We start from the raw sequence: 27,165 nt of genomic DNA on the forward strand, positions 1-27,165 counted from the left end.
TAACTATACTCTGTTATAACTTTAGAGTTTTCTACACTCACCAGACATGTTATTAGGGACACCTGTTCAACTGCTCAGATAACAGCCAATGGTATCTACTTAGTGAATTAAGGCATGTACACATGGTCAAGACGATCTGCTGAAGTTCAAACTGAGCATCAGAATTAGGAAAAAAACATTATTTAAGTGACTTTGAATGTGGCACAGCTGTTACTGTCAAACAGGCTGGTCTGAGTATTTCAGAAACTGCTGATCTTCTGGGATTTTCCACACAGAAGTGTCTCTCGGGTTTACAGAGAATGGTCCAAAAAAGAGCAAACATCCACTGAGAAGCAGTTCTCTGGGGGAAAATGCCTCGTTAGTGTTAGAGGAAAACGGCCAAACTGCTTTGAGCTGTTTGGAAGGTAAATGGTCTGGTTTTTATATACCACTTTTCTACTCTGAGTACTCGAACACCTCAAAGCAGATGGGCTACAGCAGCAGAAGACCACACTGGGATCCAGAGCTGTTGGTCAGAGGAGCCTCCATTTCTGCCTCAACATTTGGATGGTAGGGTCAGAATTTGGTGCAAACATTAAAAGCATGGATCCATTCTGCCCTGTATCAACGCTTCAGGCTGGTGTAATAGTGTAGTGGATATTTTCTTGGCACACTTTGGGCCCCTTAGTACCAACTGAACATTGTTTAAACAGCCTACCCGAGTATTGTTGCTGACCACCACCTTTGTGACCACAGTGCACCCATCTTCTCGGATAAAGCGCATCACAAATGATTTCTTCAACATGATAAGTTTACTGTACTCAAATTGCCTCCACAGTTGCCAGCCTCAATCCAATAGAGAGCACCTTTGGGACCAAAATCTCAGAGGAATGTTTCCACCACCTTGTTGAATCTGTGGCATGAAGAATCAAGGTAGTTTTGAAAGAAAAAGTGTTTTGACAGAAAATTATCCAAGCTGGCAAGCAGGGTGTAGCATAGCAAAGTGGCCAATGGCAGCTTCAGCTGAGTATTTTCTTACCAAAAAGTAAAGATAAACAGAAACACGTGAATTGGAAAATACTGTAATAAACAACATCCTCGTGAAGCCTGCCAAATTCTTGTTGTGAACACAGAATCTGACTGTGGCTTACCACTGAAATTAAGCCTTGATTATGGTTACAGATGCATTTCTGAGGCTTGCCAAGGCCTTGGTTGGTCATGCAAAGATGCAGAAAAAAAAAAAAAGCATCCCTTTCATTTTTTTTTTTTTAAATTCTACATTTAATATGATGAAAACAAGGCCCTGTACAATCCACCTTTGCAGTGAGTACAATATTTATTTTACAATTTGTACACATTAGAACATGGTGCTAAACTGGTTCCAGCTGATCAAAATGCAGTCGAGAACGAAAAATAATATCCTCTTTGCACACCTGCACCACAAGGAACCTTCCACTCAGAGAGAAATCTTTTTTTTTTTTTTAGGGGGGGTGGGTGGCCTATCATACGCAGGCCTTACGTGAAAAATGTGTCATGAGAGTCCAAACACCTTTTATGGAGTTTCATGTGTGTCTTATATTCCCCTGATTGATCCAATAGATAAAAGCATGCTGTGAAGCAACAGCCCTTGATCTCTATAACCACTAGTACAGACCTGGCCAAATGAGAATGGCATTAAATAGTTCATGTTTGATAGCAGACATTAAAACCCCCCCACCCCCCCTAAAAAAAAAACAAAAACAAAAAAAAACACCCCAGACCTATTTGCAACATAAATTAAGCACTCTTCATGTTTTCTCAAGTACTCAAAATGTATTTCACTGCTGTTGTAAACCAGGTCTGTACCAGTTAACACTCTGTCCTCTTCTTTAAATCTAAAAATCCTCTTGAGAGGAAAAAGGCCTATCTGTCAACCTGTACAGCCATTATTGTGCCACAAAACACAAACAGAACACATTGACATCAACATTTAAAACAGGGGAGTGAGTTCAAATGTTTTCTCGTTCTCCGTGTGGCCTCTGATGCGCTCGTTTGGTGGCGGCGCGTCGTTAGCCCGCAAACAGGCCCACTAAGTTCTCTCCAAAGGCCACAAGAAACATGGATTTTATACAAAACTAGACTCCCTCATTTCACTTCGCTCAGCTGAAGAACTCTAATAATGCTAGAAAACTTCACCATCCTTTGCATGATTTTTTTTTAACATTTTCTTTTTTTAAACACATTTTTATGGAAGAAATGTTAACCTTCCCAGTGTTTCCCAGAATCAACAATGAAAGCATTTCCAAGTTTGTTCAAACACATAGCAGTCCACCAAAAAAAAAAAAAAAAAAAAAAGGAAAGAAAAAAAGGCCCTCAGCTTCTTTCAACTCGATGCTAGCTTTCATTGAATTAATTTGTTTTATGCTACATAAGTGTACACTTTGCGGTCCTCCGGTGTTCTTGCCAAATATTCCCTCTCAATGAGTCCTTCAATGCGTTTCTTGATGACTACAGGACTAGGAAGGAATCGTGCCCGCAACTGCTGTGTGACCTGTGGAGACACATGAAAACACGAATGTTTAATTCACGGCTACTTCTTTCGTGGCCTTTTTATTTACCAATTTATTATTAACTTTGCTATGCAAGACTCTTTTATATCAGCTTTTTATGTGAAAGAAGTAAACCACTAGAGCGCACTAGAGGCTCTAACCTCTTGTACATCATATAATGTGCCACTAGGGGACTGGTGCTGTAAACCACAGAACATTATAGTTTTATTTTTGTGCTCTTTACAAGTGGGCTTTAGCTACAGCTTCTGCTGACTGACCTCTGCTACCAGGACATTGTGCTGCATCTTCTTTCTAGACTTCATGATGCGAACGATGGCAGCTTCGATCTCATGCTTCCTGTCGTCGTCCACTTTCTGCCGCGTCTCCTTCCTCTCTGGATCCGACTCCCCCTGTTTAGCAGCCACTGGGTAGTGCACAAAAAACACACGGTAGATAGACAATAAATGCAAGAGATCATGATGAAACGTGTCATTTCCTTATGTACATTCAATAGTCACTTTATTAGGTATGCCTTGCTAGTACTCAGTTGGAACCCCCCTTTGCCTTGTGAGCACCTGTAACTCTTTCCCTCATAAAAGGCGACATGTGACCACCCTACTCTACCCTTAATAAGGAGTTCTGACACCTTAGTATATAATCAATAAAGATGTGGTTTGATGACCATCAGAACAGTTTCTGGGTTTTTCCAAGGGTAGCTGCATAGACAGAAACCACCCACACTACCTTCTGCTGCACACCCATTTTGCTCAGGAAACAGGCCTGAAATATGGCAGACATCGCTCAGTTCAGAAGAGAGCTTCAGGGATTACTTCTAGCAGGCTTTCAAAGCGTAAAGAGGTAATAGACAAAATCATCAACAGTACTGAGACAGACTGTGGTGTTAGACATGTGGTGTTTTTGTCTTTCAGTCTTTTGAACTGTAGCGTCAGTTTCCTGTTCTTAGTTGACGGGAGTGAACGTGGTGTGGTCTTCTGCTGCTGCAGCACATCTGCTTTAAGGTTGACGTGCGCGCGTTCACGGATGCTTTTCAGCATACATGTAGTGAGAGGCTATTTGAGTTACTGCTGCCTTCCTATCAGCTTGAAGCAGTCTGCACATTCCCCTCTGACATCAATAAGTGATTTTCAGAAAATATTCAGAGTTTAGGCATGTCTGCATGCCTAAATGGTATTGAGTTACTGCCATGTGATTGGCTCATTATACAATTGCTTTGATGCACAGTCGAACAGGTGTATCTAATGAAGGTGCCATTAAGTTTATATTTACCTGTTCACAAAATCACCTAAAAGATGCCATTGAAATACTGTAATCCACACGTGTTTCCTGCTCTTTACGTGCTACTAGACTTTAAACTTCTTTATCTGACTAAATATTTATTAATTAACTAAGTTTTGTTCTAGTGATATGAAGATACAAGATTAAGGAGGAAAAGTCTTGAAAAAGCAAGATAAGCTGTATCTGTAACAAATTTACTGCCTATTACTAAGCTTTAAGAAAATAAAAGTTCATTTTTTTTAAGCCTGACACAGTAAAAATCTATACTCACACAGTTTACATTCACAGAATAACACCTAGGAAAAATCAAACTAAAGCTGTGAGCCTCAAGAAAAGTGCTTAACTTCATGATTTTGTTTTTCATACCTGTCTGGATTTTGACACGGTGCAGTTTGGAGGTAAACTGGTCGTTAACTGTAAACACATGGCCATTTTCGATCTCCTTGGACTTTGGCTCCTTGGTGAGAACTCTCTGTGTTGGCTTCCCACAGGCCAGAGACTGCAGTGCTCGCACCAGCTCCCTCTCTGGGATGTCCGTCTCCTGCTGGATTTCCTACATAGTGAAGAGGGCAGGCTTGGTGTCAACACAGTACAGAGGCCACAGACTAAAATGACCTTTTCCTGCTTGTCCACGACACATGAAGACATATGGGGACCAAAATATCCTACTATGTTGGGTACTAAGGAATTAAGTTGTGCACCTCAAAGGTGGACTTCTCTCTGTTGTTGAAAAGCATGAGAATGGTCATCTGGAAGGTGGACACTTGGAGTATGTGCTTTCTAGTATTGGAGCCTGTCACCTGGGCACCACCTACTCCGACCTCTGACCCATCCTCCTGTTCAAATGTTGGGATAAGGCAACATAAAAACATTAGTCAGAATCCATTTTGACAAGATGTCAAAACAGCAGATTTCATTTTTACTTTCCATTACTTAAAACTGTTACATTTATTCGCATTTGTTAGTCTGTCATTTGCTTATATTTAAAACACTAAGCTAATTTATAAAACAGAAAATTCACAATAAGTAATGAACGTAAAGCCAGGTCCACTTGTTATTCTAAAATGAAATAAAGGTTGCTGAAATGTACTGAGACTCCCCTTTCCAAGTGGAGCGTACCTTTTTAATTGGCCCGTAGAAGGTGGCATTTAGATCTGCAGAGCCCATATGGTGCTGCAGGGTGAGCTGTCTCCCACTGTGCTTCCCAAGGTAAAACCTGCATGCAGAGGAGAGTCATACTAGATTAACCTAAAACAAATGATCAATGCAACTTTGCTTTCTGCAGCAGGACACAGTAGAGATTTAGTTTGAAATGCTGTGTCTAGCAAACATACACAGTAATATTTTCATGAAAGGGACTAAAAGAAAAAAGTAATCTCCATGTTCTACTTCTACTGGTAACAACATATAATGGATTTATTGTTCCTTGTGGATCACACGGAGAAACCTTTTAGAAAATCACCAGACTGAAAAGCTAAGTGCTGTTATGAAAGCACACACATGTAATCAATAAACTACCAAATCTGTGAGTGAAGTGAACAACTAACAAACCTTCTGAAGACTTCAAATGCATGTCGAGGTGAAGGTGGAATATTGCACTTGGGTGTTGCTGATTGCGTTGGCCAGTATCCCGTGGTCAGGACTCTAACAGTGAGATCGACCCCTCCGAGTGACACCTTGAGTTAGGAAAAATAAAAAACAACACATACGATCACCTACAGTGATGCCATAGTGATACTATGTGGTAATATTGGTAGCATTTAGATTTGGAAAAAAGACATCCTCGCTACTTTTAAGACCTGACTTAAAGCTTTTGTTTTTGATAAAGCTTATAGTGGATCAGGTGACACTGAATCTTCCCTTAGTTAAATTGTAATAAGCCTAAGCTGCCGGGGGTTGTGTCAGTGTTTCTTCATCACTCTCTCTGTGTTTATACACCACTCTGCATTTAATCATTAATTATTATTCATCTCTGGCTCTATTCCACAGTGTGCCTTTTGCCCTGTCTCCCACCCATCAACGCCAACTGGTCACAGGACTTTCCTGGTTCTCCTGGAGATTTCTATCTGTTAAAAGGAAGTTTTAACAGATGCCGTCATTGCTTGCTCATGGGGTGAAAAATTATTGTAGGGTCTTTACCTTACAATATGAAGCACCTTGAGGTGACTGTTACAGTTACTGTGCGCACACAAGATCCAGACATGACAAATATCAGACAACACTACTTGGACCATGAATTTAAAAGCAATGTGCATAAATATGAACTCTGATTGGTTACACTGTTCACCAAATGGAGCTAAAGTCACCCCAGCAATCTGAAAGCACAGCACAAGCCAGAAGCTTATGCACTATGACTTTCCAGGATATGGATAATTAGGTGCCTAATTGTTAATATGTAACTGAGCAGTGCAACAAAGCTCAGTCAATCAAGCAACAATGTCCTGATTACATTTACTAATTAGGCTCTTTATTGTGACAAAAAGTAGATTTTCCTCACCCCAGTCGTCTGTAAATGTTGTCTAAACTCATCCATGGTGGTGTTGGAGATGCTCATATCTCGGAACATGCCCTCCAGTTTAGAGGTGAACTGACAGCCGCACTCGGTCTGTGCAATAAAGACATGAAGAAGGATTAGATTTATAATTGGTAAGCTATTCAAAAGAAAAGGGGACAGCTCAAGCTGAAATCAAGTGTAAGAACATAATTCTGGGCTGCAGAACCAGATTTACAGATATCAGCTATAGAGATATCTGCTTCCTCCTAGCCTCGTGATGCTCAGTGAACCCCCCAAAAACCAAAGCATGTATTTGTCATAATTCTGTATTTGTCATAAGTGTTGTCATAATTGGAGATGCTTCCATCTGCAGGGATAAAGCGTCGGGTGCAGTTTGGTAGAAAAAATTAAAATAAAAATACAATTCCAACATAAAACTGCTCACATCAAGGTTTGTGGATATATTTGAGTAACTGGGTCATGATTTCTGCAAAGAGTCATTTCTGCTGAGTTTTTCCGAATGTTTTTTTTTTATGGCCACTTTGAGCAAAAGAAAGCGAAGGACATCTGGTTCTATTATATTCAGGAGAAAGCAGGCATTTCTACAGCTTATATCTCCAAAATCAAACAAGTCTTACTGAAAAAATGGATAAAAAGCACTACAGAAAAAGTGAGTATATTTGATTTTGAAGGGAACTGTCTATTTAAAGTAAAGAAACATTTATATAATGATCAAACACAGGCAAGTGGATACAGTCTGAAAACTGTATGTTTCCTTTTACCTAAACATCCACTGAAATGCAAAAAACACGGAGAAAAAAAAATAATGTAAAGAAGTGCCCATAACACATCTGAGCACTGTGGCCTAGTGATGGTAAATTTGATTCTTTTTACTGAATCGAGTTTTAATGAGTCACTCACCAAAGTGAATCGGGTTTTTTGAGTCATTTGATTCACTGAGTCAGTTGACCAGAGAGTGCAAAAAGTGTACATTTTCACTCAAACTTAATTTGTTTCTCTTTTCATGTAAATCCTACTGCTAAGATGAATGATTCTAAAAGAAAACAACTATTTTATAGAGCAAAAAACAGCAAAAATATTTCTAAAATTAAGCAATTTCCTATCAAAATTGCTTAATAAACATTTGTTTATTTTTATTTTATTAGTATTTTCCTTAAATGTGTTAAATATATATTTTCTCATCTAAATGTCCACTGAGCTGTGAGCCAGGGGGCGGTAATGTGCCTTAACATTGGTTGCCAACCAAGAAGAAGAAGAAGCTGCAGAGGGAGGGGGTGAGTGAGTGATTCGTTCGCTTGCTCTATGATTCAGCACAGGAGGGAGGGGGTGAGCGAGTCCTGAGTGATTTGCTTACGCTTACGATTCAACACAGGAAGGGAGGGGGTGAGTAGCTCAAATGTGCTGTTAGCATGTTAGCAGAGCGATGCTACTGTGAACCGAGGAGCTATTTTCTTGATGTGAGCTTCTACTCAGGGTTTTTTCTTCCAGTTCAGAGCAGAAATGCTTTTGTTAAGAAACTGGCTGTTGTTCCCCCCCCCACAATTTGAATTATAAGCTAGATATATTTCTACTAAGCGAATTAGTTTGCTAACAGAAACAGGGATGAGTCAGTTGGGCTTGTGAATCATAATTCACGACTCAGTAAAGTGATTCTCGAGTATTGAACGATTCGTTCACGAATCGTACATCACTATTGTGGCCAGTCTCCAAGCACCCAGGGATCTTTCATTTTATATTCAGCTTACTCCAAAGCCAGAGTTATATCATGCCACATGCCTGCTCACCTTAAGTTTTGAGATCATGTTCTTTTCCGAGTCGTCAGAGACGCTCTTGTTAGTGAGCAGCCTGCGAGCCAGGTGCTGCTTGTAGTACCTCTCAAACACGTCCTTCTCCTGCATGAAGCGGAAGAGCACCATGGCCTTGTCCAGTATAGACTCCACTTCTTGCTCTGTCAGCTGGATAAAAATAACAGGGTCAGGTTATACCCATTAATCAAAAACAGACTTTATGATTTATTTTCCCCAGCACTTTTGAAAACACAAAAGAAAGCAGAAGCACAACTTTTTACATGAAAACATTGTGTGGGTTTTTTTTCTTTTTGGCATTTTTTGAAGTGAGGTTATAAATTTGAAAGAAGCAGGTCAGTAACATTTGTCATACGTTCTAAAAATAAGAGCATGAATGCATGATTAGTGGGCTCACCCCTTTAACACCCTTCTTCAGTTTGTCATCGATGAAGAGTGAGAGGTATTCAGGCGAGCGGGAGTTCAGGTTAAGGAAGTACTCAAAATCACCAGCAATAGTTTGTTTAAAGAGGCGGTCATTGTTGAAAGACTCCTGGAGGAAGCGGTCAAAACGGGACTTCAGGTCCAGCAAACCCTGCAGGAAGACAGGAAATGCAACAGCGGCGTGCATTAGAAGGAGCTTAACAAACAGTAGCTACAGCAAAGGAAAGGTGGTCTCATCAGAAAAGGTGAATCTGCAAGAGCTGATGTGGTAAAAGAAGAGGCTGCTGTTTTCTACCAGAGAGTAAGAAGTGAGTCATTATTTTAACCAAGAACTTCAAAGGGATTTAAAGGCCATAAGATTTTCAAAAGCACTGATGTCTTTCTAGTTGCCAGAAGGACCTCACATGCTAAGTACAGTGCAAAGACTCAGTGTGGATGAGGGTAAAGACCATCATGGTTTGTGGTAACAAACATGGGACCGAGAGCAGATATTCTCTGCTGGGAAGTAATTAAAGTGCATTATGGTCAAGGCTCATCACGCAATGACATGCTGAAGTGTACTGAGCCAGAGGAAATCCATCTGTGATCTCTTACGAGGTAGCACATTCTCAGTATCATCAGAACAGTCCATCTTCAGCAACATTATGTCGACTGATAACCCAGTGCCGTACCTGAATATAGTCCACAGGGTTTTTCCCTTCTCCTTCCTCTGACACCAGGGCCTTGCCCTGCTCCCGCAGGTATGAGCTCATACACTCACACATGGTCTTCAGCCCATTGGGAACCCTGCTGAACAGCTTGTACATGCATGCCAAATCTGTAGAGAGGTAAGCATGAATACACACATGAGCACACATCAAAAATACACTTCTGCCAACTGAAAAGGGACTGAGCATCTGAGATCTGCAGAAAAGGAGGAGAAATATACTCTCCAGGCACTACAGTTCCAGTTTCACTGAAATCAAATCATCATTGAATTCCTCACATATTACCATTTGTGGCATGAACCAATGGGAACATGATATGACTGTATTACTGAGCCAGTAAAGTATTTCCTGGAAGTGACAGCTTCACGGTTTATTAAAGAGTGTTGGGGATTTTCTATTTCACTGTAACTCGCGTGGATGTCAATTTAAACAATAAATCACTAAAAATATAAACGCTAAAGAGGTGAAGTGGAGCAGCAGGCTGTGACTGAGGGCTTACCATCTGTTTTGCCGTTCTTAAGCATGTGGACCAGGCCTGAGTTTTCCATTTCTACGATGGTCTTCATGTGTTTGGAGATGAGCTCACGTTCCACCACCTTGACGATGGGCTCCTCTGTGGATTTATCCAGGCAGTGCATTACCCGCTCGATCTCCTCATTAATCCTGGCTTCAACTTTCTTTATGTACACACTGGCACTATTTTCTGCAAGGAACTTTTGGCTTTCCATCTGAGTGAAAACAAGAAACAGTTTATACAAGAGGTTTTAGTTCCTTTAAGGGAAGCCACAAAGAAATATAGACCCAAATTAAAATAAATAAATAAACACATAAACAAGGAAAATGGATTTCTCTCCCAAACCTGGAAAAATTCTGCAGACATTTCTAAAAACGGTGCTTCAAAGTCTTCTTCATACACAGATCTCCCTTCAAGGCCGAGAATCATTAACATTTGGCAGGCATTTCTAATGGCTCCCCTAGAGAAGGAGAAGCAAACCAAATGGTAAGTAATGCAAAACAAAACAAAACATTAAAAAAAAAAAAAAAACAACTTTTGTGGAAGCTCATTTCACACTCAGTATAACTGCCAACTAACTTTTTACTATTCATCCATTGAAAAACAGTTACAGTCCACAGTGCATGAAATTCAGAATAGTCAGTGTTTTCAAAATGCCAGAGGCTCTGAGGCTTTTGCCCACTGGGTGCAAATGCAGCAGATGTATTTGACAGATCTTATATTTCTAATACCAAAGGCATCTGCCATGTCCACCCCTGGTGAGAAATGATGACTTTTCCATTTAAAGATCAAGAACGCAAACTTCATTTTATTTGAAAACTAAAGATAATTTATTAGATAATGCTATTTGTGACTTTTGGCTACCTGTCCACCACCTCTCCCTTCCTCTCCCGGGCAATCATGTCTAGCAGAGTTTGTCGGAGGTGGTCTCTGATGCAACCATAGCGAACCACTTGATCCCTAAATATGATAAGGCCCAGGTTGTAGACGTTCTCCACGCTATTCTGCTGTACGTACACCCGATCCTGTGACAAAGACACACAAAAATGTCCCAAACAACATTAGAATGAACTGGAATTAACAGCAGCTGAGCTTAAATGTATATTTAAGCATATAAAATACAGCTGTTATGTGTAAAATATTTATATCTAACGCTCATATGTCTTACTGCATGACTGTATACTCACCATATACATCAGGATGTCTCTAATCATCACCATAGCTGTCTGGTGGTCATTCCAGGCCTGATTTAGGGTCTGGAGGAAGTTATTGTTTAATGAATTGAGAACATCTTCCCGTACCTTTGGACGAGACAGAAACACAGCCTTAGAACTTAAGCAGACACCTGTATTTGTATTTTGTTGCTCGTGCAGCATTTTAATGCGGGCCTTCTTTACTAGTCAGGCACACAACAGCTTGATAACAGTCACACTGCAGTGTGACTCAGCAAAGTAAACTAAATGTCTCAGTGGAGTAAGATTCTTAAGGGCACACTGACCTCTCCTTCCTTCTCCTTCGGGGCAGAGGTAATATATTACGGCCTCTGCTCTTAATGTTACAGGCGACCAAGCTTTATGAATGCACCGACTTCTTCTTTTCCACATCCAGATCAAAAGTCAGAAGCAAAACCATAAATCTAAACGTGCACTATGCAAAGTCATGGCTTGCTTAAAAAAAATCAACAACAAAAAAAACAATGTACCCCATATTATATTCATCTGTTTTGCCACTTTGTAATGCTGCTTTTCCATCATATCAAATATTACATATATTACAAATCAAAGTGTGTGTGTGTGTGTTTATAAATGCTTTATTTAACTTTAACTTTCTTAAACACCAGCTGTAATTAAAGTATGCCTTAAGTTATCAATTTCTGACCTACATTAAAGAGCCAGAAGACTGCATATGGTCTCATCTAAACTTCAGGTCTTAACAGGTTAACATTTGAAATAAATAAATAGATAAATCACAAAAATGACCTTAAAAGCCAGAAGTGATTGTAGAAAATAAACATCTGAGACCGAATAGACATGCTCGATTGGACTTAAAGCTTATTTTCATCCCTTGTCTAGACAACGATGAATCACTGCTGAAAAAATACACATCTACAAATCCTTCTCTCAATAATTCATAATAACATTAACTATTAGGCCCAAAACAATATATAACCCCCCCAACCTCCCTGCATAAAAATCAAAACAAATGCACTTCTGACTGAACCTCTCGACTGTCTTCCAAACTTAAGCTGGGTTGAGACGATGCTGCGTTCGTACCATTACAACTGTTTCTTTCAAAGCGATGCCTTTACCATTATAAGACAATAAAAACACACTCAGCTGTCAGAGAACTCGTCTTTGATCCATTACTTGTTGACATTTCCTGACTGCTCATTTACTAAGCCTGCCAAGCTGAGAATGTGCATTTAATTAAGCTGTAAAACCATCTGGCTGTTATTCAATAACATCGTGCTGAAATATTGCTCATCGTGTGTCTGCTCACTGTAAGCTGCAAAGAAGCCTTTGCGACAGATCTCATGGACAGGCATAATTTGCCACTAATTATACATGCTACAAAAATACAAGCGACAGCTTAGGAACAATTATGCTTTCTCTAACTTATTAGGAGTTTTAAGAAGGAATAAATCTCAGATAGCCCTCCTTTCTGCCACTTTTGTTTTTAAAAACAAGCTGCTTAGGATAATCTACTTTACTAACATTTTATTTTCAGTGGTAAAACAAACCAATTACATGTCCGATTTGAGAAAATGACTCCATCATCAAAAGCATCCTAAAGCTCTTCTATAAGGCACAGGACAACGCCTGTTTTATGAAGGGCTTTCAGACAGATGTGCCTTCTCTCACAGCTGAAACCCCCGAATAAAAAACCACTGAAGCCCCCCATCCTCAAACCTGGGCTCTTCCTTGCCTTCCAGCCACAGGAATGAGGCATCTGCTAAAAAAAAAAAGAAAAAAAAAAAGGGGGGGGCGTGAGTAAAGGGTTTTACAAATCTACCACAAGACTTAAGTAACAGCCTGTGGATTTATATTCTCCATCTTTCTGCTTATGTGCCTTTACAAGGCTGCTCATGAATGCAACCGGCTCATATTTTCTGGTTTTGACTTTGTTGTTCAGTATGGCATGCAAGCCAAGCAGGGGAAAAAGAAAAAAGAAATCATAATATGAATCCTATGACAGTTTCTGTTTAGCACCAAACAGACTTTCAAGCATTTGAGTGAAATTCAGCCCTGACATTCGAACAACAGGCCTCATTAAAATCAGATTTTAATATCATTGTGTTAACTGGAGGAACCTATTCACAGGCCAGGTTTGTTCCACCAAAGAATAACCTAACCGTCTCCAAAGAGCAACCGCAGCTTCAATCTTTCTTTATGTAGATCAAATCCAGTCTACTTTAAATACCAGCACAATATTGTGTAATACATACTAGCCCACCATGTGCTGCATGTATTACACACAGGAATGACAGACAGCTCAAATGAACTCTAAATATTTTAGTCAATCTGTCATCACTTAACTTCCAGCAACTGTTTTAGGCTGCGATCTGTGATGGCCTTACTTTGTTGATGAGGTGTTCGGTAACAACTTCACGCAGGCCCGTGTACAGCTTCTCTCCATGTTTATGAAGCACCATTGTGTAGGCGTTCCTATAAAGTTCCTCAAAACTCAGGCCGCTGTTGTTCTTCCTTTGAATTTCCTGGATGGCATTCTTCAGAAGGTCCCATATGTTGTTGACGTACTTCTCGTCCATCGTCATCTGCAAGAAGTAACAAGTAATGGGTTTCAACAGGACTATAACCAGTGATTAGTTGTGTCAACATGAAGAATCTGTGCATGAGAACATGTGCATACCACATCATGTTCTAGAAGATCAGTACATTTTGCTAGTAAGGAAGCTAAGACTCCATTCACACAGGCCTAGAAAGTGGTTGGTGACTGTCTGGTAACCACTGGTTGCCAGAGAAAAATGGATATTACCCAATTGGCTGTGAATGGTTGTTGGAGGTTGCCAGCTGTCGCTAGGAGAAACTGACTGCAAAGAGGTATAGCGTCTTTACCCAAAAAACCCTTGTGAATGCTTTGCTTCCCAGCAGGTTGCCACTTTGCTCATAGTTTGCATGGAATATGGCAACTTGTGTGCAAACACTGGCCAACTTTTTTCTTTTTTCCCCCGTCCTGTTTGGCAGTGTAGCAATCAGAATTGTTGTCTGAAGGCCAAAAAATGACAAACAGATTTAATTTCACAAGTGAAGCATTGCAGCATTTGTTGCAATTGTCCACTTGATACTCATATTTTATTAGACCTTTATTAGGGTTTTTTGATTTTGGATTATCACAACAATAATGGACAAGACCGGGTGACGGAAAAGAAAAAGGAAAAAGTGAAGTTGGGGAGAAAGTTGACAGAAAGAGAGGGAGAGAAGAAGAGGGACAGAGAGAGAAAGGGAGAGAGCTAAATCAACACCTGTTGAGGGGGGGAAAAAAACAGCAGAGAAACCACAGCAACAACCAACATATACATAAATAACAATGACAGTCACCCAGCAGACAGTGCAGAGACCCCAGGGGGTTGCAGTGACAAGCCTGGAGGCTCTGTCTGCTAAGCCAGAGCAGACCGAGCTCCGTGGCCAGAGACCCGAGACCCAACAGCACCCCACCCCCCAGTAAGGGCCCAACAGAGCCCAGTGTGTGTGTGTGTGTTTGGGGGGGGGGGGGGCACACCTGAGATGTTCTAAGAGAGAGGGAAGACAGTGTTATCATCTAGGTCGCCCAACAAGCAAACTGAAGGGGAGGCTGGAATGTTACACTTCAGAACCTTTGATAAGGTTTCACTTATCTGGAACCAAAACCTCTGAACAGGTGGACAGAACCAGGAAGCATGGATGTAATTGTCAGGTGTATTGCCTTGACAGTGCGAACAGGTGTTAGATGATGCAGACCGATCCTGAACATCTGTTGATCTGTATAGTGCACTTTATGAAGGATTTTCAATTGTATTAATTGGAGATTGGAGTTTCTAGTCATTTTAGACATATCTGAGACCAAACGCTGTAATCAAAGCTGACTGATAGATTGACCTCCCATTTAACAATAGAAAGGGATATCTACTTTGAGAGCGTACTGTATATTTGGAGGTTTTGAAATTAAATCTGGAGCCTATCCGATCCCTTAGGGTGAGAGGCAGGGTACAGTCAGTCTGTCACAAATAGAACCATTCGCACTCACATTCACACCTAATTTAATTACCAACCTAAACCCACTAACTGCATGTCTTTGTACTGTGGGAGGAAGCTGGAGTACCTGGAGAGAACCCACACAAACACGGGGAGAACATGGAAACTCCAAACAGAAAGACCCTGGCCTAACGGTGGAATTGAAGTCAGGACCTTCTTGCTGTGGCAACAGTGCTGACCAATGTGCCACCCCTTGGAAGTATCATATTATTGTTTTCTAGTATGTCAGGGTTGTTCCAGATGGGTTTATGTTTACATGGAATTAGTGAAGACTCAGTCATTTTTAGAAATTCCCACCATGCTGTCAGAGAGGAGCTGATATTGATGCTTGAGCTAATGAACTGTAGGTCCGAAATCTCTATATTACTGCATAGTGCCTGTTCTACGTCTAGCCACAGCTCATCTAAGAGGGTATGTTTTAACCATCTTGAGATGTACTGTAGGCCTGTTGGCTAATAAGCAGTGGTCCCAACTACTTGCTAAGCAGTAGCTGAAGTTGAAAAAGTACAATTCAATCCAGAAAGAGAAGATGCTTATCCTCAAAGTAAATAATGTGCCTTTTGCTGAAACCAACGTGTTTTAAAAGGCATAACTATTAGTTAAAGTGGACGTTCTCCATTTCTGATTTGCATCACAGTTTTTCCAAGTTTCACTCCCACTAGCTGGTTAGAGAGGCTACGTTCACACTGCAGGTCTTAATGCTCAATTCCCATTTTTTGATCAAATCAGATTTTTTTTGTCCACTTGTTCACACTACAAATAAAATGCGACAGCAAACACGCTCTAGTGTGAACCCTCAAAGTGGCCCGCATGTGCAAAAGAAGACGTCACACACAACGCGCTGTTTAGACCCAGACCAAACAATATTGTTTGACTGATGGCCTTAATATAAAGACTTGTTTCGGACTTTACGTTTCCCAAGTTTGCTTTAAGTTATAAAGTTATTTTGTTATTTACATATGGCCTAATAATTATCCTTATTGCTGTTTTAGAGAGGAGCGGTGCTTCAAAGGATAGTTGCAGATTTCTGTAAGAATCTTCAGATTATACAGTACAAATAAAATGTTCACGTTTCTCCAACGCTGTCTTCCCAACAGTTTCACTAACATCTACACTGGATGGCCCGGAAATAATCGCGATGTCTTCTCCGGCGCTGATAATTGGCGTCTGTCTTGTGTCAGTGACGTAAAAGACGAATTTAATGCGAGATGACCATTCAAACAGCAGTCGCTTTCTAAAACATCAGGTATGTATCAGATTCAGTACCACATACTCAGGTCGGATTTGAAAACATCGGATTTCTGCTGTTCACACTGTCATACCATGATTGGATATGGGTCGCATATGGTCAAAAAAGCCGGATTTGATGCGCTTTCGCCTGCAGTGTGAACGTAGCCTTAGTTACCAAGTGTTTGCAGACAAGTCGGTGCCTCCCATGCAAATTGCTCGCAACCTTGGCAATCTGCCATTGACAGAGAGTGTTCTCCCCTAGGCCTGCGTGACTGAGGCCTCATGTAGCATGGCAAAATGAACAACAGAGAATCAACTGTTCGAATCACATATGGATATTAAGAACATTTTGTTGATACTGATGTCCAAATTAATTATTTGATAACTCTATGTCTGTGAAGGTTCTCAGTCATTCAGGTCATCGTAGTCAAAGGAGCTTGCAAAGAAAAGCGTCTGGTAGAGCTGGGCGATATGAGATTTTTTCATATCACGATATGTTTTTTTCATTTCAGGCGATAACGATATCTATCACGATATAAGCCAAATAACTATATTTGTAAGATTTAAATGTGCTGTTGCTCACAAGTAAAATGTGAAATAATCAGCAGCTTGTTTTTAAATATTTATTTCCCATAATAAGTTCAACAGGGTAGATGTACTTAAGGAACATGAGACTTTTTCAGATAAATAAAGGCAAATATTGCAAACTACACAAAAGGCAGCCGCTAAAGCGTTTAAGTTTCAAAATAGAACAAACGAAACAGACTAAATTGTCAATTCCACTTAGAAACAAAATATTAATTCTAAAAATAAATCTTAGTTTGTTTTACAGAAGAACAGACAAAACTGACTAACTTTTGTCAATATCAAGTAAACTGAGAACTAAAAGGAAATTCTCAATCTCTCCTTGTTGTATAGCTGAGCTTTTCAAACAGTTGTAACAGTTACTTTAGTCTGACAAAAGCCGAATGATGAATTAGCGCTTCCAGTCAGAGACTGAGGCTACGTCCACACGTACACGGGTATTTTTGAAAACGGAGATTTTCCGTTTTCGTTTTAAAAAATAATCCCGTCCACACATAAAGGCAGAAATGAAGGAAAACGCTGCTATGAACATGCCAAAGCAGCAGGTGGCGCTAGATTCCTAACCGTGCAGAAATGTTGGCCAATCAGAAGTCTAGAAGCCTCGGTGGGAAAAAGTAAACAAAGCTGGGGCATAGAAGCAGAACCGAGTCGTATGTGTGGAGGGACAGTAACTGTGTGTATATGTAAGCATTTAAACACTGCAGAGAGTAGAATTAACAGTAACAGTATTGTAGAAATTCATTTCACCGAAACAATAACGTGGCGCACAGTGTGACGCATGCACCAGTTTATTGTATTTCCAGACTTGCTTTCGGCACAATTTACAGTGCACGCTACTCTGTTTTTTGTCAGACTTGAAATAGCCAAAATACCTTCACACTACGGAACTTCTATGGCTCTTCCGTTCGACAATCTCTCCGGCATTGGAACCATCATCTGTTTTCTCTTCGGTCACGCTCGGTTGATTTTTCTAGTCGGCACACTCATTTCCTCCATTATGCGCTGGCTCCATTACCCGCTGGCTGCTTCCCAAACAAACACACGTGCGGCTTGGCACTTGTGCTGTACGTAACAAGTCACGCGACGTGACGCTGCGGCTGTGATTGGTTCGGCTCTGCGCTACTGAATTTGGATCGGCTGACCTTTTTTTTTTTTTTTTTTTTTTTTAAGAGGACAAGAGCGGCGAGGTCTATCGCGATAGCTTAATTTCTCTATCGAGTAAAAGTTATATCGCGATACATATCGTTATCGTTCTATCGCCCAGCTCTAGCGTCTGGACTTCTTTAAGTTACTTGAAGACAGGTTTCACAATGAACTCACCCGAAACTGTGGCTGATTGGGACCCACACCCAGTTTCACACCTTGGCTCAGGCGATTAGAGGATCATCAGGGGGTCCTTTTGTCCCTCTGTGGGGGGTTACTCCCACTAGGTTTATATCTGGGACTCTCCACCATTTGACCTTAGAACTGAAGAAGCTTCTCGGATGAGAGGTGAAACGTCTTCAAGTAACTTAAAGAAGTCCAGACGCTTTTCTTTGCAAGCTCCTTTGACTATTTGATAACTCCTTATCTATTTTCTGTGCATTTAAAAAAAATGGCTTTCATTATCTCTGAGTCAACGCACAGAGTAGGAAAAAGACTGACATGTGACTCATGTGTCACTGCCACAAGGCTGACATCACGTCATTGTTTTGATATGTTCAACTGCAACAATTAGGATTTCATAAGCTTAGATTGGAATGACACTTTATTGTGGAAACACACAGATGTGTTTATGTCCACCCCCATCCCAAAATTTTCTTTTCCGTGGATTCCACCTTCATTGTTGGTGCCCTGCACAGCAAACTGGAGGACCTGCAAATGTCTGCATGGAGCCTTGTGTTTATCCTGACCAAATGAAGTCACTTGAACACGAGCAGGTCCTTTCTTACTCACAGATGTGTAATATATATATAATACCTGTATTAGTGGCATACGGATCTGGTCTGATGGATGATTAGCACTGGTAGTCACGTGGAACTGGCTCATGCTTCCAATCTCTATTCACGCCTATTATTCCAACAAGCTATGTTTATATTTGAATCGTTTGTGGCTTGGTTGTGCTTTAACTACTAACATGAAAGTGGCTGTTTTCACATATTTTTCTGCCAGCTCTGTTATTCTCCGTGTGTTTAAAGGAGGGAAAATAAGGTGACTACAAATGACAGCATTTGAGATAATTAAACAGAGAAGAAACTGAGATTTAAAAAACTAAAGCATTAAATAAAATACTTTGGCTCAGTGGTGATGCAGAATACATTTTGCAAAGTGTCAATCCTCAATCTTTGATTTCTTTTTTACTTCATTATTGAGTATAAGACACTAACAGAGCTTATTACTCCTCTAGAAAACGCTTTCTCATTAATAAATTTGCTCAGATCTGCAAATATTAAGATGATCATTTCTTCCCTGCTGTGTACACTGCCTATAAAAAAAAATCTTCAATCATAGGATAAATCTGCTTATTCTAGCAAACTGCTCAGACTAGTAAGAAAACTGCAATAGTAAAAAAGGATGCCTCTCAATAAAAAAAAAGAATAAAAGACCCTAACATGAGGTACATTAAAAGCTCGAGGAAGTGCTGCTCCCATTCCAGCTAATTTAGAAACCATCACATTCCTGTAGCAACGATGAACACTAATGACTAAGCAGTTTTCATTCTTTTGAACACTGTGTTGTGGGTTAAAACACCTCTCAGTTTCCTCAGAATCCTAACCTGGTATGCTGGTAAGGAATTTGGAACAATTTTATTAGGTTAAAACCTTTCTCTCTCTCTTTCCAACTTAAACCCAAATTAACCCACCAAAATGATTTGTATAGTGAGAAAGCAGATATCACAAAGGGTAAAGGTGAGATAGATAATATCTACCATGTCCTCTGAAAATTTGGCTCTGTCAAAACAACCTCATAGGCTGCTTTAAGTACTTGCATAAGCACTATGAGGAAAATGTAAAGTGAAAGAATGCAGGTCAGTGTCTATACACTAATATTAGGGTTAGTCATTGCATACACCAAGCAATTAATATTAAATATTTATGCATGCATGGGCGTGGGTTTCAGTGCTTCTGAAGCTACCAGCCCCAGCTCTTATATATATATATATTTTTTTTTAAGGTTTCAGATGTTATTTTAAACCAGGAGGAAAGTTTTTTTTTTTACGTTACAAGGCACTACAGATAGGATAAATAACCGTAAAGTAAGGACCTAGTTTAGCCCAGCTGTAAAGCATCATGATAACAAGAAATCTATAATCCAGTCTATAATTTAAATCTTTAAACTTACTCTAGACTCTTTGTGGGATTCCTAATTGCCAAAGACACGTTATCCAAAAGCAGAAAACATAACACATGCCACCCCTGTGCTGCTACTCAGCAGGCAAGCCCAAACACATGCACATCACGACGCTGGTTTGACAGCAGCTCTGACAGTTATCCTATCAAGACTGGGCCACAATCAGCGGGCCCATAGGCATATATGAAGGTGGCACTGAAGTAAAACTTCGTCACTAAGATCCATCAGCTACATGGATACTGTTGCTACGCTCTCATCAAGCCTTTACAGACAGCCTAATGCTTTATGAAAATTTAGGTCAGTTCAGAAAATAGATAATTCAGTGTCTCGCAGACAAAGAGAGTGCCATGTGAGCGAAGAATCTATTCCAACACCAACACAGGTCCACAAAATCCACACAGGCATTAATTCAGAACCAAGAACTGGGTTAGCTCATTTTGGTTTTCATTAGCATCATGTAAAGCGGCCGTAACGCCGCTGAGGCTAAAGTACAGACCTCTGTCTGCACAAACGTCCGTTACATTTAGTGCTCAGTCATAAAGACATTATGCGTTTATATATATATATATATACACACACACACATAGACACATTTTAGAAAATGAGCAAAAATAAAATCAGTCAAAACAACAAGTGTCAAGACCCATGGCTAACGTTAGCATCGGCTACTTGGCTGATCATATCGGCTAGCTAATGCCTGGGAAGTTGTAAGACAGTTAAGCGACAGGAAAAATAAAAGTGATTTATAACACTTATCACCGAGCTGGTATTATAAATGAGTTTCCATCTAACAGACCGACCAAGAGTGTGGAAGACTGGATATCTGACGGCTACACTTTGTTTACGGATAGTCAAGTCACCTCAGCTGGTTAGCCTATTAGCATTTAGCCCTTAGCGCAGACCACGGTAATCGAGTCCGCGACCGTCGGACGGGCAAAGCCCCTACTGCGGCGTACACTTACAGGAAAGGCCCGTATCCTCATTTTGGTGTCCTTCTTGGTGCCGCCTTTGCTGAGATTGGACATGGTTGCCTCGTCTGTGGGCTCCGTATTCACATGAAAGTGTTGTCCAGGGAGGACTGGGCCGACTACTGGTTTATCGAGCAGCCGACGAGCTTTCACCCGACCTCGTAGCTCCGGGTCCCGGCACCACAAGTTTATTGTTGACTGCCAAACACCAAATCCGACAGTTCTTCATACAGCAATGGCGGACTACCTGCAGTTCTCATTGCGCAGAGCTCACGCACTCCAAATCACGCGATGATTCAATTAGTACGAGCGTTTTCTCAACTTTGCTTTGTTTTGAGCTCGTAAATTGCTGATTTTTAATTTTAGAGCAGTGGTTCTTAACCTTGTTGGAGGTACCGAACCCCACCAGTTTCATATGCGCATTCACTGAACCCCTCTTTAGTGAAAAATAAAAAAACTATTTTCAAATTCAAGACATAGATATGTTTTTTATTGGTGCACAAAATGAGCCGTGCATGTCATGGTGGAGGCTCTGCCGAACCCCTAGGGTTCGATCGAGCCCAGGTTAAGAACCACTGTTTTAGAGCATGCATTTAACTGCTACACAGTACTACTGTAGTTTGTTTACTGTACTTTACCAGTGTGATACTAGAGTGAAGTGCAGGCGCAGTAATAAAGTAATAAATAATTTTCAGCCACTGTAATTGTTTTGCTTGAGACTGTATACATAAAATAGATCACTTTATGAAATAGTATGTATTGTTGAAGATACATATAAGTATATATCACGGACACTGCGCTATCATAAGTGCCCAATAGACATGATACGTCCTCTTTTAGGCCTACTTAACTACCTGTTCCCAAAAGTCAATAATTTGCTGTTAAAATTATTTTGTTATTATTTATTTATTTAATTCGTTTTATTAGGTTTGTGATGCTTTGTAAGATGTGACGGATGCATTTGTGCTGTGATCTGAAGTCTACAGTTGCTGCATGGGTCTTTCCTGGACCTCTAAGTCTAAGACTCGCCTGTCTCATATTCATGAAAGGTGACCTATGATGTTCTTTCCTTATTCTGTCATATATGCACTATTGGGGGATTCGCATAATTCCCAACGCTTAGGGTTCAGTCTGCTCCAAGCCATTCTGACAGCTTTTTCAGTGCACGGCCTGTATAATGACTCAGAGAGCAGCTTATCTCTCAGGAAGACAGCCCCACACACCTATTGTTCCTTTAAAACAATATTTTTTTTGGCTTAATAAGGAAAGCCCATCATAAAAATGTTGTTTTAAAGCAATCGGCTTATGTCAATTCCATTAATAAAAATATAATATGTCCCCTTTAATCAAATTTTTCTTTCTACTATCATACAGAGTTGTGGTCAGAAGTTTACACACACTCATCATTGGTATAATTTTCATGTGATTTTGGGCTTTTAATGATTTATTTGAACTGCTATTTTTCCAGGGTGCAATGATTGCACAGCATTCACCTTTAATCAATCAAAAAAAAAAACAAAAACAAGAATTGGGGTGTACAAGTTTGGATTTATTTTGGATTTTTCTTAAAAAGAATAAATCCTTTCTTAAATATATACATACACCATCTTAAACCTTTTCATAACTGGTACTGCAATTCTACAATTGATTTTAACTTGCCAGTGCTGAGGGCTATTAAATTCTCATTAGGGGTCACGATTGGCTAAAACTGGTAGTTTCAGTTTGCCAGCATATAAAGGATTTATTTTACAGCAGTCACTGGATTGACCAATAGTCAGAACAATGGGAAAGTGTTCTGGGGGCCTCTGGATGTCTGGAGTTTTGATCTCCTCCATACCCGCTTCACACCCTGGAGGACGGGGCTGTGGCCCCCCCACACTCCCTAGCAGATCATTACATGGAGAAACCTTTGGAATGCAAGCATGCTGATCCACACAGGTATGCACACATGGGTATTCACAGACGCGGACTAAAGCTTTCTTGGCTGCTACCTCAAAGCACACTGTGCGCTGTCTATCTTGCGTGCTGCACAATATCGTTTATTATTTAGTAAATATTGATATCTATGACTAGCTAGTTTATTGTGATGGTGCTTTGTTTTCTCTATTATTATGTTGCTCTTTGTTGTTTGCTGTCTCCTCTGTTTGTTTTTTTTGTTTGTTTGTTTTTTTTTTCTCCATACAGGTGACCCAGGAGTTCTTTTTTTTTTTTTCTCTCTCTCTCTTCCCCCCCTTCTCACCGTCTCTTCTCCCCTTTGGTTTTCTTTCTTTCTCTCCCCCTCTTTCTCTCATTCATTCCCCCTGTCCTATTTATTAAAAAAAAAAAAAAAGAAAAAAAAAAAGACAAAGGATGAACTGAAGCTCTGCCATCACGTAATGTCGCATACTGCTGTTTCTGATGTCATTTAAAAAAAAAAAAAAAAAAAAAAAAAGAACAATGGGAAAGTCCAAGGACTTCAGAGACGATCTAAGAAGGAGAATTACAAAAGTAAGAATGTCTCTTTGAATCATTTCTAAACAACTGAGGATTCCAAGATCATCATTTAAACAATTGGACATCTGTACAAGTTATTCAGATGTGTCATGACTTTGCCGAGATCTGCAGGAAGACCCAAACCCTCAGATGGTCAGGAACCCAGAAACCACCAAGGTTTAAGCCTGTCAAGAACTGGAAACTGCTGGAACGCCAGCATCACTGTCCACTGTAAAGCTTGTACATCACCATGGACTGATAGAGTGCTGACCGTGAAAGAAGTCCCTGCTACAAAGTCAAAATCACTCGAGTGAAATTTGCAGCTGCTCACATGGTCGAGCCAAATGTCTACTGCAGAAAAGCTCTATGGACAGATGAGATAAAGACTGAGCTGTCTCGCTTGAAGAGTTGTCATATATACAGCCAGACTTTTGCCAGAAAGTTGTTGATGGCTACCAAAAGTGTCAAGTTGAGGCGCAACTTGCAAAAGAACATTAAACCAAATATTAGTGGGGTACATGTATATGTTTGAGCCTGTATATATACTTTTGAGAAAATTCAAAGTCAATTCAAACTTCAACACCAAATTTTTCATTTTCTTTTTAAAGTTATTAAAGATATTTGTTGTACAGTCATTCAACAGTTCAGAGAAATCATAAAAAGACCCAGATTTACCATGACATTTTTGCCTGTGATGAGTCTATGAAAGCTTCTGACCACAACTCTATACAGGAATAGCTTCAACTAGGGGCTGATAACATATAATTTAAATGTAATTTCCCATTATAAAAGTATAGCTGTATGAACAAGCTATATAATTTCTATTTAAACTAATGTAAAAACAGGAGAAATGCTAACTACTTTAGGGGTAGATTTTTATCCTAGCAACCCCTCTGAAATATGTTAGCCTAGCCATGCTTAACCATGAGTCCATGTGGCACAGGTCAACAGGAACAGCAAAGATGCCTCTGTGATGACTAAATCAGTGTTGCCAGATACAAATACACAGTTCCAGACAACATAATACACGTGTGGTGTGCACACACATTTAGAAAGGACAACCGAGAAGCCTTTCACCAGATTTATTTCAAGAAAAAAAAATGATTTAAAATGTTGCACATTTGCCTACTTCTGAAAATTGTCCTTGTTCAACACGAAGAACAAGATCACCAGCACTCAGAACTCAATGAAACAAATAATTAACAGATGAATATCCTGGATTTATTGACCAGTATAAGCATCATTTATACATTTCAGATTTGCCTGGGTTATATATTATATGTATATCCCAAACAAACATATAATTTTCTTTCATCCCCTCTGTTAAAGTCTGAGCTTAGGGTTGTTCAAAAATGGCTTAGCAAAAAAAGAAAAAAGAAAAAAGAAAAAAGAAAGAAAGAAAAGGAGAACAGAAGGCAACCACTTTAAACACATTACAGAATTGGAAAAAAAAAAGTCCCATTGTAAATAATGACAGACGATCAAGAAACGTTTTCTTTTGAAACGCTTGATATTTACAGCAATTATATTTTTTGCCACTTTTAACAATTATGTCACAGGTGATTGTTACGATGACGTTACGTCACAGGTTCGAGTCCCGCTGCTCTGTGATGATGGGAAATCGATTGTGTTCACAATCCATTGACAAGCTGTCATGACGTAGCGGGAAAAGTCAAATATGAACACAGCCCTCGTCGACACTCCAACATTAGAGAACAAAAATATTTTAAGTTCTGTCTGGTTTTTTTTTCTTTTTTCTTGTGGTGTTTTTAATGTTTTCTTTTTCTTTTTCACTTTGCAGCTTGCCAAGAAAGTAGAAAATGTTTGCTTGGCACATTTAGCCCTGACTCTCTAAAACAAACAAACAAAAAGGACAGATACACAATCGTGATAGAAAACTGAAGCATTTTAGGATTAAAATTGTCACACTCCATTGATTTGTGTTTCTTTTCTAAATGGAAACATCATGATCTAACACTTAAAAGGCTTTGGCAACTCAGACCTAAAGCAATAATTTAACAAGAGGCATAGGTATTTACATAGGAATCTATGCAGTGTCACAGAGGCAGACAATTTATATTGCACATGGAAAAAAAAGACAAGTACATGTGAAACGTTGGTTTTGAAATAACTGAAAAATAAAACAAAAAAATGAGAAAAAGAGTTCAAGAAAGAGAGAGTGGCTCTTATACAGACACGTCTGTACGCCCTTTAGAAGCTTTGCAGCAAAACCATCTCGTCCACGGCAGATCAAGCACTTCCATCGAGCTAGCGCTGATGCATATCCCAATCTTGGTTTCACACATACATCACACCACTTTTAGAGGCGATTAACCTTCCTCACTAATAGCTCCTCACTAATTGTCTTCAAAAGGATCCCATGAGGGTTCATAAGGTACTTTTCAAAGAGAAATCCTACATTTGTAACCTGCGATTTGAAAAAAAACTGAAAAGAAGCTTTCATCTTCTTCCATTAACATTATCGGGGCAGCATAAAAGGAAAGGGGGGAGAAGAAGGAAGAAATTCTGGTAGATCACTCGAGGTTTGTGTCAGCCTCGTTTCTGTGAACACCGCCTCTGTGGAGCTACACCGAATATTTCTCTCTTGCTCTTAACTACCTCTCTCTCACCCACGTAGACGCTCGTGCCCATCCACACATTCACTCATCCCCCGCCCCCTCCCCGTGCAGCCCACGTGCAATGGTGTCCACTTTCCCTTTGTAACTATTCAGCGGTTTTCCTCACATTGCTCTGCAGCATTTCCTACTTTAAGCATCGTAAGGTAAAACTGAGCAATAGCGTACTGTAACATAAAAATCCAGTCAGGTTTTCTATGAGGCACAAGCTGAGAACATAATTTCTGACGCTTCCTTTGGAGTGCAGCGATAGTGAACCGCTGGATGGTTCCAAGAAAGAGTAATTTTGTGATGGCTACATCTCTAGTTTCTTTAAAAAAGAAAAAAAAACCTCAATCTGGATGCACTGAGAACTGAACAAAACGCTTTTATGTCTGACTGGGACACCCGAGGGTGGCTGTGCAGATAAAATAGAAAGAAGTGAAATGACGATTGTGACATCTGAGGTTCTTCACACGGGTATTTCACAGATATACATCTTCTCAGCAGATCATTCAGTCAAACACGTCGATACTCACGCTATCTCTATAACAAATATACAACATACATACTAAACAGACTCTTTATTTCAATTTTTATATATTAAAAGCTCTAAGAAAGGCAGCAAAGATGCGCAATAAGGCAGATCCATATGACACACTCGATGACACACTCTACTCTGGCACATTTGCACTTACAGATGAGATGGATCTTTTAAAGGGATTTGGTTACTCTTTACCTAAAGTGGGTTCATGAGGACGTTAGTCAAGAACAGAAAAAAATGACCTAAATGAAGAGGAAATGTGACAGATGGAGGATGGTGAGAAGAATAAAATGGGAGTCTTTTGGGTTAAGTGTTTAATGAAGAAGGGTCAGGGATCAGTGACTCTGTCATTAATAAGTGATTGTCAAATTGTCCCCTAAACACCTAAAAAAAGCAAGAAGT

The 27,165-nt window shown here is 39.9% G+C and overlaps 1 protein-coding gene across 1 annotated transcript; it reads right to left on the reverse strand.

Moving 5' to 3' along the window:
• Nucleotides 1-1,236: 1,236 nt before the first annotated feature.
• cul3b (cullin 3b) lies at nt 1,237-21,406 on the reverse strand. Its single transcript, XM_026192341.2, has 16 exons — nt 21,127-21,406; nt 13,345-13,542; nt 10,955-11,068; nt 10,632-10,792; nt 10,113-10,227; nt 9,753-9,981; nt 9,218-9,363; nt 8,521-8,697; nt 8,103-8,273; nt 6,301-6,408; nt 5,355-5,479; nt 4,923-5,019; nt 4,505-4,639; nt 4,170-4,356; nt 2,786-2,931; nt 1,237-2,509 (listed from the first exon to the last, which is right to left on the reverse strand). The coding sequence occupies exons 1-16, from the start codon at nt 21,187-21,189 to the stop codon at nt 2,378-2,380; spliced, it is 2,304 nt and encodes a 767-aa protein (XP_026048126.1). The 5' UTR covers nt 21,190-21,406; the 3' UTR covers nt 1,237-2,377.
• Nucleotides 21,407-27,165: the final 5,759 nt, after the last annotated feature.

The sequence above is a fragment of the Astatotilapia calliptera genome, chromosome 14 (genome assembly GCF_964374335.1).
Source record: "Astatotilapia calliptera chromosome 14, fAstCal68.1, whole genome shotgun sequence".
Classification (NCBI taxonomy): domain Eukaryota; kingdom Metazoa; phylum Chordata; class Actinopteri; order Cichliformes; family Cichlidae; genus Astatotilapia; species Astatotilapia calliptera.